This window comes from Pelophylax lessonae (genome assembly GCF_965119305.1).
Source record: "Pelophylax lessonae genome assembly, chromosome: 6".
Lineage (NCBI taxonomy): Eukaryota > Metazoa > Chordata > Amphibia > Anura > Ranidae > Pelophylax > Pelophylax lessonae.
The window spans coordinates 231386253-231402981 of record NC_138773.1 but is presented as its reverse complement, the minus strand read 5'-3'; the positions used below and the strand labels follow the sequence as shown (position 1 = coordinate 231402981).

Here is a 16729-nt window from a genome sequence, read left to right as displayed (position 1 = left end):
CACCCACACACTACTTCAGGACATTTGCTCCTACTACCCGGAAGTGCGAGTTCAGGTGTACAAATACCTGATTGTGCGCATGGCTGCTGCCCTGTAGCAGTAAAACTGCTGTAGGGCGGACAGCAAGTGGTTAAGGTAACAACCTGAGTGCAGCTCCCCACAGACCTCCTCTCCCCCCATATACTTGGCCCAATCTCAATACAGCACTGTACACGAGAGCACTGGCTCTCTCGCTCCCGCTGCTATCAATCACAGCCAGTAAGCAGGGGGCAGGGCAAGCTGTGCTGTGTGTGTCTATGGACACACAGCTGGTTTAGGGGTGAGTCTGCATGAGTGCCCCCCATAGCAAGCTACTTGCTATGATGGGCACTTGGTGGGGAAAGAGTGCTGGTGGGGAACCTGGGTAGAGGATGATCGGGCTTTGTGCAAAACAATTACACACAGCAAGCAAGTATATGTTTATTAAAAAAAAAAAATGTGTTTAGTCATTTTAACAGTGCCCACTCCCTATTCAGTTTAAAAATGTTGCTTTCCATGGGTGTCTGTTACTCCTCCATCTAGAGCAGGGGCATCAAACTCGATTTTCCTCAAAGGACCAGTTATATCTGTAAGATTTGATGTCCTGAGCACCCCATGTCCCCATACACCCTTACATGAGATGTCAAGAACCCCCCCCCCCCATCAGAAGTCAAGAGTTACCCACCCTTCCTTGCTTCACAATGCACCCTCACCTTGTGCTGCTGTCAAGAAGATGCGGGTGGATCTGGGAAGAAGTGCAAGGTCTGGAGAAGAACCAGAGGAGGGCTGGAGTCGGCAGAGGCAAGGTGGTGTTGCGGCTGCACAGAGAGGTGCAGCATCTGTAGGAGGAGTTCTGCTCTCCCTGCTGTGGACTGCTGAGAAAGGGGGGGGGGGGGGCGGCAAAGACGAGTCTTTCTGCAGATGCACAGAATAGTGTAGGATCTGGTAAAGAAATTCTGTCCTCTCTGCTGCCGACTACTGAGACAAGGTGGGGGCAGTGACGAGGGGGGTTCCGCAGCTGCAGGAGAGGTGCGAGGGCCACATGAAATGGCCTTGAGGGCCCCATACGGCCTGCGAGCCTTGTGTTTGACACCTGTGATCTAGAATGAAAACACCCTAAGGGCTCTTTCACACGGGCGGTCCGATCAGATCCGCCTGTCAGTTTTTTAGGCGGATCGGATCCTCCATGCAGCTCTATGGGGCAGCGGGTGTCAGCGGAGACACCTCCGCTGACACCCGCTGCCATCCGCATCCGATCCTGTGCTGAAATCTGGACAGATGGAAACCCTATTTTTCCATCCATTCAGTAATCGGAGCGGATCTGATGAGAGCGGACAAGCGGTCCGCTCTCCTCCGATCCCCCCATAGAGGGCAGTGGGTGCTGAGACACTTCCCTCTCCGCTCTGCAAGCGGAGACGGAGCTGTCATCCGCCCGGCTCAGCGGGGATCGCGGATCGATCCCCGCTGAGCAACACGGATCCACCTGCGGAGGCGGACCGTGTGAAAGAGCCCTAAGACAAAGTGTTACTGGCCACAGCTCAAGGGCAAAAAGTGAAAAAGAGGACTAATGCAATGCTAATCACATTTAAGGCCCCTTTCACACATACGGTCTGTTCAGTTCATCAGTTCAGTCACGTCAAAATGCATCAGTTTTTCATTTTTTTTTTTTTTTTTTTACATCCACTACCAATGCAAAAACGCACCGTTTGTCCATTTTTCGTCCGTCCGATCCGTTTTTTTGATGGATGAAAAATAGGGCATTCATCCGTTCCAGAAAAGGGCATTGACGGAAGTGGATGAAAACGGATGTTAACGGATGATCATCTGCTGTCATCCGTTTTTACATAGAGATGCATTGATGTCTGTTTTTCATCCGTCACAGATGGATGAAAATCGGACAAACGGGGACCGTATGTGTGAAAGGGGCCTATGTGATGTAATCACCACTTTTAACTGCCTCATTTGCTGGACAGCTTGGTCTGTTACAGAAGATGAAAAATAAACGTAAAAACAATTCAGCCACCACATCTATAAATGTTAGTCAGCTGTATTATAATTAATTTTTTGTTAATATAAATCGGGTACACATTGGGGGAGAAAAAAAACCCTTTCTTTATTTAACCATTCTGCTTTGCATATTCTGAGCAGGTACTTTTATGGAACGTTTTATATATCTCAATGCAACTTTTTGTTTACTGTGAAGTAGCAGAGGGGATGTTAGAACATTTTTTTCAGTGTGTAAATGGGACGTAAATGACCTGCTCCTTCATTAAGAGGAGTGTGGGGAATCTGTGCCACATGGCCTCATTATTTTATTTGTTTTGTTTTAGTCTAGGAGTTTATATGGAGAAAATATTTTATTTTTTTTGTTTCCTTTTTTTTTATCTCCAGCTCTCTTTAGTGTCTCTGATAAGACTGGTCTTGTGGAGTTTGCGCAGAAGTTGAGTTCTCTTGGACTGTCCTTGGTGGCTTCCGGTGGAACTGCAAAAGCTCTTCGTGATGCTGGGCTCACAGTCAGGTATAACCTAAATTTTATCTTTATTAACCTTAAAGAGGTTGTAAACTCGTTTGAGGTTTTTTTTTTTTTTTTTTTTTTTTTTTTTGCAAAAGAAAGACATAATGAGCTAGTATGCATCGCATATTAGCTCATTATGCAATACTTACCTCAGAACGAGCCCCCGCCGTGCCGCTCACTCACCTCTATGACGGGCGACATGTCTAGTCGCCCGTCTTCCGGGATCGCGGCATCCGGCCATCTGATTGGCCGGAGCCGCGGTGACGTCACTCCCACGCACGCGCGCTAGAGCCGACAGTCACGGCACGGGGCTCTGAAGGAACGGCACGATCGGCCGTTCCTTCAGAGCGCATGCGCCAGTGACGTCACTGGCGACATGTAAGGTAAATATCTCCTAAACGGTACATGTTTAGGAGATATTTACAGTACCTATAGGTAAGCCTTATCATAGGCTTACCTATAGGTACAAGTTGTAGAGGAGGGTTTACTTCCTCTTTAACACTAAAGATGCTTTTTCTTCTTCTTTTTTTTTTTTTTTTTTTAAATTTAATACACGGCCTGAGATTTGATTGGTCAATTGCAAGGACTGTTAGCCAGTTTATTTTTCCAAAGGTGCACGTTCTGTGCCTTTTTTGTATTCTACAAAATTCCCTAGATTTAAGGGGAAGTTGATTTCAATGAACATGTAGATTCTGAGACAAATTTTCAGTAAGCTCCCTATAAGAATTATTCGATCCAGTCAATAATACTCTAATCTTGCTTTTTCAGGATAGATTCTTCGTAACAAAGTTTATAAGCGACTGAAAATTAAGTTTTTCATCTTAAACCTGAATTTTAAGTTTAATAATAATTAATAATTCAATGTTGAATTTCCTCAATGAGTTGTTATATGCGAAAGGATTTTTATTTGTTATAAAACAGTATTTCTCTTGCGCTCAAAGGGTATGTGGGAAGGTGTGATTAGTCTGTGTGATCCCTAATATCACAACCGATGGTCTTGCTGACCCCTCAGGACCATGGGTATCCAAATACAGTAAACTGCAAAACAACAAGAAGAGAAGGGAGAACTGACCTAGTGCGTTACCACTAAAAAAAGTTTTCTTAATATTCGATGAGCAGCATACGCTATACTCACAAGCATATATATATATATATATATATATATATATATATATATATATATATATATATATATATATATATATATATATATATATATATATATATATATATATATATATATATATATATATATATATATATATATATATATATATATATATATATATATATATATATATAATATATCTATCACACTGGTGTCAAAAAGGTGGAACCAATCGTTTCCAAGACTGCTGGGATGCACCAATGAGGCAAGGAGACCTGATGGTGTCCATATATACCTTGCTGACGCATTTCAAGGGGAACTCTCCTCGGAGCCGACTCTGAGTAGCACTTTCGGCTCTGAGGAAGAGGGTTCTCCCTCGAAACTTGTCAGCCAGGCATATACAGACGCCATCAGACCTTGTATCACTGGTGCATTCAAGCAGTCTTGGAGACGATTGGCACCTCTCCCGCCACTCATAAGTGATCCCGTGGCGAATCTGCTGCTGGGACAACTTTTATATGAAAGAGGACCACCCGCCATGTAAAAAAAAAAAAAAAAAAAACAGGGTTATGGCAGCTATCTGGCTGCCATAACCCCGGTATTTAACGTCAAAGCATGTATACAGACATTTCATGAAACATTAGGTCATGAATATTGAAGTCATGGAATTTTAATGGTAAAAATGTGTACGAACCTTGCCCTCCACACAGAAGTACAGGTCTATGCGCCTGTGTGAATGAAGCTAGCTTGTTGCAGTAGATCTAGGCCAGAAGACTACAGGCCCACCTTTCTGATGAAGAAAATTGTGTGATTATAGCTGGCCCTTCTGAGCTAGGTATTGGTGTTATTTCTATTCCCTTATGCAGGATTATTTTACAGCTACAACACTTTCTAGACTGCTGTACAACACTCTTGTATACCTTCCCTCAGAAGTGATATGTAGATTTTTGCATATTAAGTGGGGGGGGGGGGGGGGGTTATTCTGCTCCTCTTTCTGTTGGGTGGACAGAGCAATATCTGCATGGTCACCAAGTAGTCCTTTGAAATCCTCCAACCAGTAAAAGTAGTCCTGTAATTTTCCATGACACATAGTCTTTTTAGGTCACAAAACTCCTATGCTGAGAATATGAATGCAAGTTATTAAGTAATGTTATCATTTTTTTTGTATCGTTCAAAAATACAGCATAAAGGGCATTTTTTAAGCAATACCGGGGGTTCTCCTGTCTTGCAGGTGCTTTGTGAGATGAAAATGCTGTACTTTTCTAAAATAAAATATAAAATATTTTTTCCCCTCCAGGGATGTTTCTGAGCTTACTGGGTTCCCAGAGATGTTGGGGGGACGTGTGAAGACACTGCACCCGGCTGTGCATGCTGGTGAGCTTAAGACATTGAGGCTAATGGAACTGTAGCATAGAAAGACTCCTGATTATTTCTTGTTTGTTGTCCTTTCAAGTACGATAACTCAAGGTTGTTTTGTCATATTAAAACTGTGAATTAAGCTGTACTTTAATACTATAGACTGTAATTCTATTAGAGGTGCACCGAATGCAAATTGTGTTATGCACTTGGACGAAAACTGAAAATGACAGTTTAAATTTTTTTTTTATATGTATTATGTTCAAGTTTTTAAATATCATGAACCTTAAATTAATATGAATTTGTTGGCCATTATTGCCACTTCTCTTGAACAAAAAAAAGTTCAAGAAAAATGTATCCCTTTTTAAAATTCTATGTATGTCTTCACACTGGTCTGTTGCGCTTCCGTTGTGGTGTTAAACTGCGTTTTTGGTCAGTTAAAAAAAAAAAAACGCACCTTCCTGTTGAAATGCATCAATAACGCACCTGTTAAAATTTTGGTGCCATTTTTTTCTCTTATCAGCAAAATGCCGATAACACCATTTTCGGCCGCCTTAATTTTCGGTGCATCTCTAATTTCTGTAGATGGCTTTCTAAATTGTGTTGAAGTAGGAGGAAGAAATTTTAGATTTGCTTCACACGACTGGCGTGGCCCATACAGTGTGAATTAGGCTACGTTCACATCTTGGCGTTGCTATTTACAGGCTTTTTTTTGATGTTTTACAGGCGTTTTTTGTGCAGGCGTTTTTAGGTTGACAAGTGACCAATGGAAAAAAAAATAAACGCCTGTAATCTGCCCAAAAGCAGCTCATGTACTTTTTATGAGCGTTGGGCGTTTTTGCTTGAAACGTCAAAACGCTCAGATGTAATCAGGGGCCATTGAATGAATGGGATTTGTCTTGGGCGTTTTTTGAGCTGATCCTAGAGCAGAAAAACACCTACATGTGAACTTAGCCTAAATGATTGTTTTATGCAGCTGAAGTTTTGTTAAGGCAGTTTTTCTCAATGGGAACACAGCAACAGTTGCAGATCATAATTTGAAAGGTGTGATTGTGCACAGCCCTGTGTGCATACTGTCTGGGCAACGCACCTGCTCCATTCTCCAATTCAAGCCTGCATCTTTATCCATACCGGCTGTTTTTATGCAGCTCCAGCTAAAGTGCACATTCATGCCCTACAGGCCACTGCAACCCTATAACTGAAGCTGTAATGTAGAATACCAGCTTTTAAAGTAAACCCTGCAATTATTATTTATTTTTTATATAACTTTTTATTCTTCCTAATCAAATTTTATAAGAGTTTAAACTGTCATAATAAAGATGTTCATTTAGAGAATATGGTAGCTGTTTTGTATCCTTTGTGTCATGCCTTTTTTAAATTCAATAAGAAAATGTATAAAAATAAACATTCTGTAATTTTCATGACCTGGCAATGTAAATTAAAATTCAGTCACCTTAAGATGTTTTCTGAAAACCAGAGGGCTCTCTAATATGCTTATATCCAACTGTAGGAGGGTGTGGCCAAATTTATGATTTCCTAGTAGTTTTTGGCACAATGAGTATCTGTATATTTTTTTTTTTTTTTTTTTGAATGCACAGTTTAGGGGGAAATACATTTTTAAAAAGTGGTTTTGGCCTTTAGCAAGAAAAGAAGGTATTCTGCGGCAAACTTCTGCTTTGATATGTTCTGGCTATAGGCCTTCGTTTGCTGTGGGTTATATAAGCTGTACATTTTCTCATCATTTTATTTATTGAAGGTACCGTTTTCTGTGCAGCAACACTGAAGGGGCAGGGCTTAGCAGAAAGAGGATGTGGCTTAATGTAAGGCTATCTAACACATTTTTTTTTTTTTTTTTATTTGGCTAGGCAGTGTAGCTAGGCTATGGCAGCCAAATAGCACTGACATGAATACCATTATAAAACTCTGTATTTCATTCAATGCATTGGTGTCTGGAAGGTCCTGGTGTTAAAAGTCCAGGTCAGAAGATACAGCGTTTCACATGAGACAAAATACAAGATATTTTTTTTACATCTGATCTTATTTCTTCTTAGGTATCCTAGCAAGAGGGATCCCTGAAGACCAAGCTGATCTCACCAGATTAGGTTTCAGCTATGTCAGGTACAATATAGGCTTTTAGGCTGGAGATGGGATGCGGCAGATACATTTTGAGATTTATAAAAAAAAAAAAAGTGTGCCAGAGAACCAACCTCCACCTTGACTGCATTAGGCTAGCCATACACTTTTGTTTCCCTCTTTCGTTCATTGATGAACACAGCTTTAAATCCTCATAACCATTGTTATACTGCCCCCTACAGGAGAAGGACACTAGGCAGAAAAAAATCTGGCTATGCCCATGGGCAGTCCCAGCAGGTATACTCCCTCTCTCTGCCTAGTCAAGAGTAAGGATCTTTTTTTCTTTTTGGATAGAATTTTTTTTTTTTTTTTTTCTCCTGAATTTTTCCTGTGATATCTACAATCAACTGCCGGACTGGACGACAGGCTGGATAATCTAGATCCAGTGGTCACCCCAGTCTGGCCAGCGAGCACACGCAGACCTCAGCTCTGTGCTAGGTCGGTTGCGACATAGCCCCACAAGTCAAGTGCCTCGCAAGTGTGCATACGACCGAGTCTCGGCCCAAGTCGCAGCGTTCCTCCTGGCGGACAGCACCTTCATTTCGATGAAGAGGGGTTCTGACTGGAGTGGTACCCGCCTGGCTCCTGTTATGGGGAGTAGCTGTCTCCCCCTGGAGGGTTTTGGGGTGGACGTGGGCCCATCCTTGGGACTGTCGGATCCCCTCCTTACCATCAGGCACCCCCCATCCTACCCCCCTCCACATATGTTGGGGCTGTTTGATTGGTCTGGTCCACCTCCTGGGTTGGGGCAGGGTGCTATGCTGGCAATGGGGGCCGGGGGGGTTGCGCTGCTGGTGACCAGACGTTCGACTGTGCGGGGGGGGTTGTACTTAGTGAGGGCTCTTGCCAGGGCCCCCTGTCCTGCCTGGGTCTATCCTTGAGGCCTGGTTTCCCTCTGGGTCCCTGCAAACCTTGTGGTGCTGCGTGGGGCCACCATTTTGTTATAGCCTATGTTTTCTATACACGGCAGACAAGTTTGTGTAGTCCGGCGGTAGTTTATAGCGGCGCCCATGACAGTGGAGCCCTGTGGGAGGCGATTTTTGGCTGGTGCTTGTGCCTTGATCCTTTTACTTCCTGATCGCTGCGCAGATTATCCTGGTGGCTGCAGGTGCCTGTTTCTGCTGGGTGGGGGAGTCATGTGGGGTTCTCTCCCTCTCTGCTGAGGATCGCTTGGCGCTTGTGCCTAGCGACCGGTTGGTGCTGCCAGCGCAGTGGGGGTTGTCCTTTTTTTAGCAGTGTTTTTACATCTTTTGTGTGGTCCCCCTGGTGACTCATGGAGTCTTTGGAACACCTCTCCCCATCTGATTCCCTCTCTGAGACTGCAGGGCCCTCCGGTTCCCAACCATCCATCGATGCACTGACTGCGGTCCTGGAGTCCTTTGTGCCCTGGCTTTTCAGGCGACAGCTGGCAAAAAACACCCCCTGCCTCATCTGACTCATCAGATCCTGAATTTGATTCGGCCGCCGCTGGTGGAAGCACTGTTTGTATTTGTGCGTAAGACCTTGAAGATGAAGGATGCAGCTGCGACTGAGGCGCAGGTTCACTTTGGCACCCTCAAGTCATCCAGAGCAGCAAAGGGGTTTCCTTTACACGCCTATTTTAAAAGACCTGCTAAAGAGTGGGGATGACCAAAGCGTCCCCGTGGGGTCCCCTAAGCGCTTTACTAGGCGTTACCCCCTATGAGGAGTCCCTTTTTAAGAAGTGGACTGTTCCACTGGTGGTGGACCCTCTGGTTTCCATATTGAACAAGGCAACCATGATTCAGGTTGAAGAGTCCCCGGCCTTTAAAGACCCGGCTGACAGGAAGGCGGAGAATGTGGCCCGCAATATGTACACTCTAGCTGATTCGGCACTGAGGCCATTTACCATTGTCCTGGTGTCACAAACTCTGTCCGAGTGTGCTAAGCTTTTACGCTGTGACCTGGAGGGAGAACCGCTCCCCCCCCCCCCCCCCCCCCTGCCTTTGCTGAGTTGGCAGACCAGCTGGTCTAGAGGCTGCAGTTTATCTGTGATGCCTCTTTTGGATGCAGCTCCCCTAGTGGCTCGGTTCTGTTTAGGCAGTGATCCATCGGCGTGTCTTTTGGCTCAAATGCTGGTCTGCGGACAACACTTCTAAAAAGGTCTTGACTGATCTTCCCTTTAAAGGAGATCGCCTGTTTGGAGCTACACTGAATGACCTCATAAAGGGTCTCACGGGGGGAAGAGTACCTTTTTTTTTTTTTTTTTTTTTTCTTCTGCATTTTACTAAGGGCAAGGAACCTCGTCGTAGACATGGGCCTTCCTTTTCAGCTCGAAGTTTTGTGTTTTTTTTTTTTTTTTTTGTCCCTCTGGGTCGACTGACAAGGGCTCGAAGCCTTTCAGGGCCTCCTGGAGGATCCAAGCAAACCTGGTCTGGCAAACCGAGTGGGCTTCTCCAGACCCGCAGACAAGGTTCCATCAGCATGTGGGTGCGCCCTCACCTGTATCGGGGGTGGGTGGACTTCTTTACTGGTTCCTGCATGATGGCATCCCTGCGATAAGGGGTTTCCTTGCCTCTATCGACATCAAAGGATGCTTGCCTTCGCTTTCTAATCGGTGTCGGTCACCAGAGCTTACTCCGCTTTGCCGTGGAAGAGGAGCATTATAAGTTTGTGGAGTTACCCTTTTTAGTCTCGCCTCTGCTCCTCGGGTCTTCACAAAAGTGTTAGCCCCGGTGCTAGCTTTGCTATGCCAAAGGGGGATCGCAGTACTGGACTACTTGGACGGTCTCCTCCTACGAGCTGAGTCTCCTTCAGCACTGGTGGAAAACCTGAAGATCACAATACGAGCTCTTCTGGAGTTCGGCTTGATGCTGGATTTTCAGAAGTCTGCCCTGGTTCCGTCCACTAAGCTGGACTATCTGGGCCTGACTCTGGACTCGGCCTTAGCCAGAGTGCTCCTTCCTCTGGACAAACTCCAGAAATTGTAGGCTGCAGTTTGTCTCCTGCTGTCCAACAGATGGTCATCACTCCAGGCTTGCTTGCTAGTGCTGAGCCTGATGGTGTCTATCTTCGAGGTGGTTCCATTTGCACAGTTCCATACGAGGTCCCTGCAAAGGGACAAGACTCCGCAGTCTCTGGACAGATCTGGCTGAGTTGGGGAACGAAGGAGCCCCCAATATGGTGGCTTCGTTCTCCGGTGTGTTGACTGGGCAATTTCTTCCTCCCTGGCCCCCAGATGCCAGCCTGTCCCACTGGGGAGGCGTCCTCTGCAACCATTCTGCTCAGGGGATCTGGATGCTGGAAGAATCCAGACTCCCGATCAATGTCTTGAAACTCTGAACAATCGGACAGTGTCTGAACCATTGGATGAATCGTTTTCGGGGTTGTTCAGTGCGCATTCAATTGGACAATGCCACAGCCGTGGCTTATGTCAATCACCAAGGGGGCACAGGAAGTGTCCTGGCGGCTCTGGAGGTAGCCGGCATTGTAAGGTGGGTAGAGCGGTTCGTTCCAGCCATTTCCGCCGTACACATTCCTGGGGTGGAAAACTGGCAGGCAGATTACTTCAGTCGGCAGGCGTTGGACCAAGGGGAGTGGTCCCTTTATCCAGAGGTGTTTCATCAGTTGTGTTTCTGGTGGGGCACCCCCGAGGTGGATCTGTTGGTGTCTTGGCTCAACAGAAAGGTGCAGAGGTTTGTGGCTTGGTCGCGGGATCCTCTGGCCGATGCCACAGACGCTGGTGGCCCTGTGGGGTCAATCGTCTGCTTAACGCCTTCCCGCCTCTCAAGCTTCTGCCAATATTTCTACACAGGATCGAGGCAGAAGGGAATTGCGGTCATCTTGGTGGCTCCGGACTGGCCTTGCAGGGCTTGCTACACAGATCTGGTGCGGCTGGTAGCTGACATTCTTGGAAGCTTCCTCTAAGGGAGGATCTGCTGTCCCAAGGACTGATCTCCATCCTGCTTTTGACAGCTTGGCTGTTGAATGCTAGGTGCTGAAGGATAGGGTTTTATCTGAGTCGGTGATTTCCTATCCTGTTGAAAGCTAAGAAATCTACTTCTAGGAAGATCTAACATCGTACGTGGAAGACGTACATTGCATGGTGTGAGTCTCTTGTGATTCATCCTCGCTCCTTTTCTGTGGCTCGGATCTTGTCATTCCTTTTAATCGGTGGGTTGAAAAGAAATTGCCCTGGAGTACCATCAAGGGCCAGGTGTCTGCTTTGGCGGTCGTCTTCTAATGACCTTTGGCCACACACTCCCTGGTGCGTACCTTTCTTCAGGGTGTCCGACATTGGTTCCTCCAATGCGGCTCTGTTGCTGCTTTGGGATCTCAATTTGGTGCCTTTGGGTTTCGGTGCACACGTTGTAAAGCTTTATAAAGTGGATGTGCTGGCATCTGCAGGTGCTGCTTTTGGCCGCAAGGTTTTGCAGGCTGCTTTTGAGAGGACCTTTTTATCCTCTTTGAGGGTGTGGTTTCCTAGTTGGTTTTGTTGAGCTTCTGCTTACCTGATTGGCTATAGTTTTAGCCTTGGGAATTTCTTTTTTGCTGTTCCCACCCCTCCATGTTTTACTGTTTTGGGATGTCCCAATGGTTAAGAATATCAGGAACTGTGTCTGTCAATGAACGAAAGAGAAAATGGGATTTTTGACTTACCGTAAAATCCACTTCTTGATTGTTCATTGACGGACACAGCACCCACCCCTCTGTGGAGTTGTAATTCTCCTGACACTGCTTGTAACTAAACTGAGTGCCTATAGCAGAGGGAGGGTGTATACCCCCTGGGACTGCCCATGGGCATAGACAGACTTTTTCTGCCTAGTGTCCTACTTCTGTAGGGGGAGGTATAACCCAATAGTTAAGAATATCATGAGCTGAGTCTGTCAATTTAACATCAGAAAAATAGATTTTACGGTAAGTCCAAAAATCCTTTTTTTTTAACTTGTCTTTTTCAAGTTTTCCCCTCTCTTCCTGTCTTGGGGACTGACAGGAAGTGAAGGAATCTATCGAACAGACCCTGCAATGACACTAAACCCAATGGGAGTTCTAAACCTTCCCACAGTCTGTTTGGTAACAGTATGGAGCCTGCAGTATCCTATAAAATTCTCTCTGCTGAAATCTGCAACAACACTGCTTGGAAGAGAGTGGCCATGTGACATTGACAGATTAAGAGACAGGACTCTCTTCCCCTTTTATTTTTTTTATGTAAATGATTGTTTAAAAAGCAGCAGTGGGGCCATACTGCTGATATAAAATGAAATGCCTAAGTGTATTACCATTGGTGTATCAAAACAGTATTTTAAATAAAAAGCAAACTCCGCCCCACTCAAAAGTGTGTTGTCTGGGTGGTACTAACCTTGAATTTTAAGTGTGTGTGTGTGTGTGTGTGACAGTGGCATTTTATTGATCCAGAACCCTTTTGATTACTTTTTGCAGGGTGGTTGTGTGTAATCTGTATCCCTTTGTGAAGACTGTGTCTGCACCTGGTGTCTTAGTGGAGGAAGCTGTGGAACAGATTGATATTGGTAATCACTTTTTCCTCCTTGGGTTTTTCATGCTAAGGTAAAATTGGGCTCTGCCTTTCCCATGCAATATTTGGTTTTGACCTTGAAGCCTTGCAAATATCAAGGACAGCTATAATCTCGTCATGTTCTCTTGTGGGAACTGTGTGTATGTATGCATACACACAGTACAGACCAAAAGTTTGGACCCACCTTCTTATTCAAAGAGTTTTCTTTTATTTTCATGACTATGAAAATTGTAGATTCACGCTGAAGGCATCAAAACTATGAATTAACACATGTGGAATTGTATGCATAACAAAAAAGTGTGAAACACCTGAAAATGTCATATTCTAGGTTCTTCAAAGTAGCCACCTTTTTTTGCTTTTGATTACTGCTTTGCACACTCTTGGCATTCTCTTGATGAGCTTCAAGAGGTAGTCACCTGAAATGGTCTTCCAACAGTCTTGAAGGAGTTCCCAGAGATGCTTAGCACTTTTTGGCCCTTTTGCCTTCACTCTGCGGTCCAGCTCACCCCCAAACCATCTCGATTGGGTTCAGGTCATGTGACTGTGGAGGCCAGGTCATCTGGCGCAGCACCCCATCACTCTCCTTCTTGGTCAAATAGCCCTTACACAGCCTGGAGGTGTGTTTGGGGTCATTGTCCTGTTGAAAAATAAATGATGGTCCAACTAAACGCAAACCGGATGGAATAGCATGCCGCTGCAAGATGCTGTGGTAGCCATGCTAGTTCAGTATGCCTTCAATTTTGAATAAATCCCCAATAGTGTCACCAGCAAAGCACCCCCACACCATCACGCCACCTCCTCCTTGCTTCACGGTGGGAACCAGGCATGTAGAGTCCATCCGTTCACCCTTTCTGCGTCGCACAAAGACACGGTGGTTGGGAACCAAAGATCTCAAATTTGGACTCATCAGACCAAAGCACAGATTTCCACTGGTCTAATGTCCATTCCTTGTGTTCTTTAGCCCAAACAAGTCTCTTCTGCCACTCATTTTCCTGTACTTAGCTACTTTTTTCTTGCTATAATACAAATTTTCTAACAGTATATTCAGTAGGACTATCAGCTGTGTATCCACCTGACTTCTGCATAACACAACTGATGGTCCCAACCCCATTTATAAGGCAAGAAATCACACTTATTAAACCTGACAGGGCACACCTGTGAAGTGAAAACCATTTCAGGTTACTACCTCTTGAAGTGTGACTCTACAATTTTCATAGTCAAGAAAATAAAACTTTGCATGAGAAGGTGGATCCAAACTTTTGGTCTGTACTATATATTATAATTTTTTTTTTTATTTTTTTTTTATGGAGATTAGTGTTGGTTTTGCTCTTTTGCACATGTAGTGCTACCCACGCATGAGCCGCTTGAATATGTTTAGTTGGATACTCTGCCTCTCAATCCCCAAGAACTGTCTTAGCCACTCTAACTCACCTAGCGATACGGTTCGTGTAGTACCCCAGTCAATGACACACAGACAAATTGCAAACTGAATTCAACAGTATCTTGTAATAATTGAGTAGCAAGAGAAGATGTATAGCAGTGTCAATCAGCCAAATCCTGGAAAAAGCAACCTAAGTTTTTCTAATTAACTCTTAGCAAAACTTAAGTATTACCAATGACCCCTTAATAACAGTAGCACTCAAAAGAACAGCGCTATAACAGACATTTAGCAATGAGATACTCAAAGAAACTTCAGCTGATTATGCTGCTGCTACTACTACTGGGGAAGGAAGGCTGGCCTACAGTAACTCTAATCCTAATAGAAGATTGAGCTGAGCAATGTCACGGGAGATGCGAGGCACCCGCTACACACATCCTAGTTTTTAAGCCCAACCGTAGCATAATAATATGTATTAATAATGAGAAGCCAAGATCAGCAACAGTCTGAAAGAAGTTCCAGTCCTTCCCCCACACTAATAAAAAAAACTTTATTGTGGTTGGTATACCTGATGGCGAAATCCTGCTCACTTCTTTTTTGGGAGCACACATAGTGAGGGAAAAATCTCCCACGCATGGTTACAAGAAGAAAGCGGCTCTGACTCCACCCAAAAAGGAGTTTAAGTCAAAGCAGAACTCAATTTCCCCTGCTCCGAGGTGTTTATTTAAAGCCTAAGCGTCTTTATTATTTTTTTTTGCCAGCAAAAGGGACAGTACTTAACATTTTAGCCTTCATTCACATTGAAAGGGGCATTGAAATCATGTGACTTAATCTGAAATCGCACGGTTTCAAAGCCACATGTCATTGCAACTTTGAAGACATCTGTGTGGCTTCATGCACAGATGTCTATGCAAGTAGCACTCAAAATCACCAGAAGTATTGCAGGAACGACTTTTTTTCAAATCGATGTGGCACCACAAAGTCGGTGTCACTAATTTTAACATGGCTATTGCTGACAATGGGGTATAACTTGTCAAATCACATGACCAGTCGCTCCAGTGTGAACGAGGGCTTAATGAGACTCTTCCCTGGGCATGCATAGGCTGGGACAGCTGGCACTAGCACAAGGGACACTTTCCGTTAAATGTAGGTACTGTCTTTTGTTTGAAGTTGTGGTGTGTTAAATTTGGCTTGCAAAAAAAAAACAGAAATCCCTGCAGGATAGTCTGTTGATGGTCACAGAAGCTTCATCCTTTTCCTTGGGGGATTGAGGGAAGCCCTATAAGCATTTTTCGAGAACTTGAGGTGCTGGAGTTTTGTGAGCCCAGTCTGTGTGAGGCTTCCCCTAGTGGGCCTGTAAATGGCAGCATGGAATCGTAGGAAATGAGCTAATCTGATATCTACTCAATCCTACTTCTATTTTAACCCATTCGCTGCTACCATTGTAACTACTGTGGCAGCGCTGGCGCATACAGTCACGTTTTCTTCATAAGGTTTATTTTATTCTAGTCTTTTAAAAAATATAAAAATTTTGTAGCTCAATACAACAGTACAATCAACATCATTTTCCAGTACAAAGAACAAGTGAGTGACAGACATCCACAGATACAATTTTACAAAGAGATTATAATCTTCAGAAGACAGTTGTGAACGCGTTAAGACTAATGCACCTGGCAATCTCTGTGGCAAAGTAAAATGTGAGCAGGTTAGGAGTAAAGAGTGCGAACTACCAAGCTGACCCCTGGGCTGTACAGGGGCCTGATCACAGCCCATACTGTCTCTTGCACATGGATGAGTAAAAAAACAATAGTGGAAAGCCACCTTTTTGAAAGGGAGAAGACCTGGAAAGGAGAGGTGGATGGGATCGGAAGTCTGAATGTTGAATCATTGTTTTGCATTTTTAGTGCTGGCTGGTAGGTTTTTCAAGTGAAAAAACTGTTAGAAATACTTGGCAGTAAAAATTTGGAGTGGCTTGAAAGCTACCCAGTAACTGCTACATGCTCTGAAATGTTCTTTGCATATTCGGTATCTATTCAATGCACCCTAATCTCCTACTGTATAATTTCCCCAAAAATAAAGCCCAACTCCAGCTATCCTGATGCACCTCTTTACATGTCAACTGTTAAGGTGTCCTAATAGACCGCAAATGCTGTGAATGTATGCATTATGGCAAAATTATTTTTTACAATTTTATGAACAGTCATTCTTGCATTCCAGACTTCAGACTGAAGTTGGATGAGCTTGTTACACTTCTGAAAATGTGATTACCAAAATGTAAAAATGGGCCTTTAGTCTGGGTTCACACTGCTGCATGGAGCTGCTCACCACAGGGGTCTAGTGCATCCCTTTTCACCGGTACAGGTCCGATTTCAGTCTGAATTTTGGAGCTGACCAATAGACGTGCAGGACTCCTGGGCAATTCGCTCTGGAGATATGTGAACTGGCTCCATAGAGAGCCAGTCACTATCTCCTGATAGCGAATTGGACTTGGGGAAACTTGCATCCAATATGCAATAGTGTGAACCCAGCCTTCTAGGTTTCCATATATTGAAGCTAAAGAGTGGTTCACTGGTGCACTACCTGAAATCCTTCTGAAACACACTCTCTCAGTAATTATCTAATATAATTTCAGTCTCTCCTCAGCCAGAATGGCTGATAATCTAAAGTAATTTTCACAACACTACATAGGAAAAGTCCAAACAAATAGTCTTTTGTAACAGGAAGATTAAA

General features: G+C 44.4%; 1 protein-coding gene across 1 annotated transcript in view; it reads left to right on the top strand.

Moving 5' to 3' along the window:
* ATIC (5-aminoimidazole-4-carboxamide ribonucleotide formyltransferase/IMP cyclohydrolase) overlaps window positions 1–16729 on the top strand; it is a 58143-nt gene that overhangs the window by 4294 nt on the left and 37120 nt on the right. Inside the window, exons 2-5 of the mRNA XM_082260917.1 lie at window positions 2410–2536; window positions 4939–5015; window positions 7049–7115; window positions 12528–12616. Coding sequence (XP_082117043.1) covers window positions 2410–2536; window positions 4939–5015; window positions 7049–7115; window positions 12528–12616 — 360 coding nt within the window. The remainder of the gene's footprint in view (window positions 1–2409; window positions 2537–4938; window positions 5016–7048; window positions 7116–12527; window positions 12617–16729) is intronic.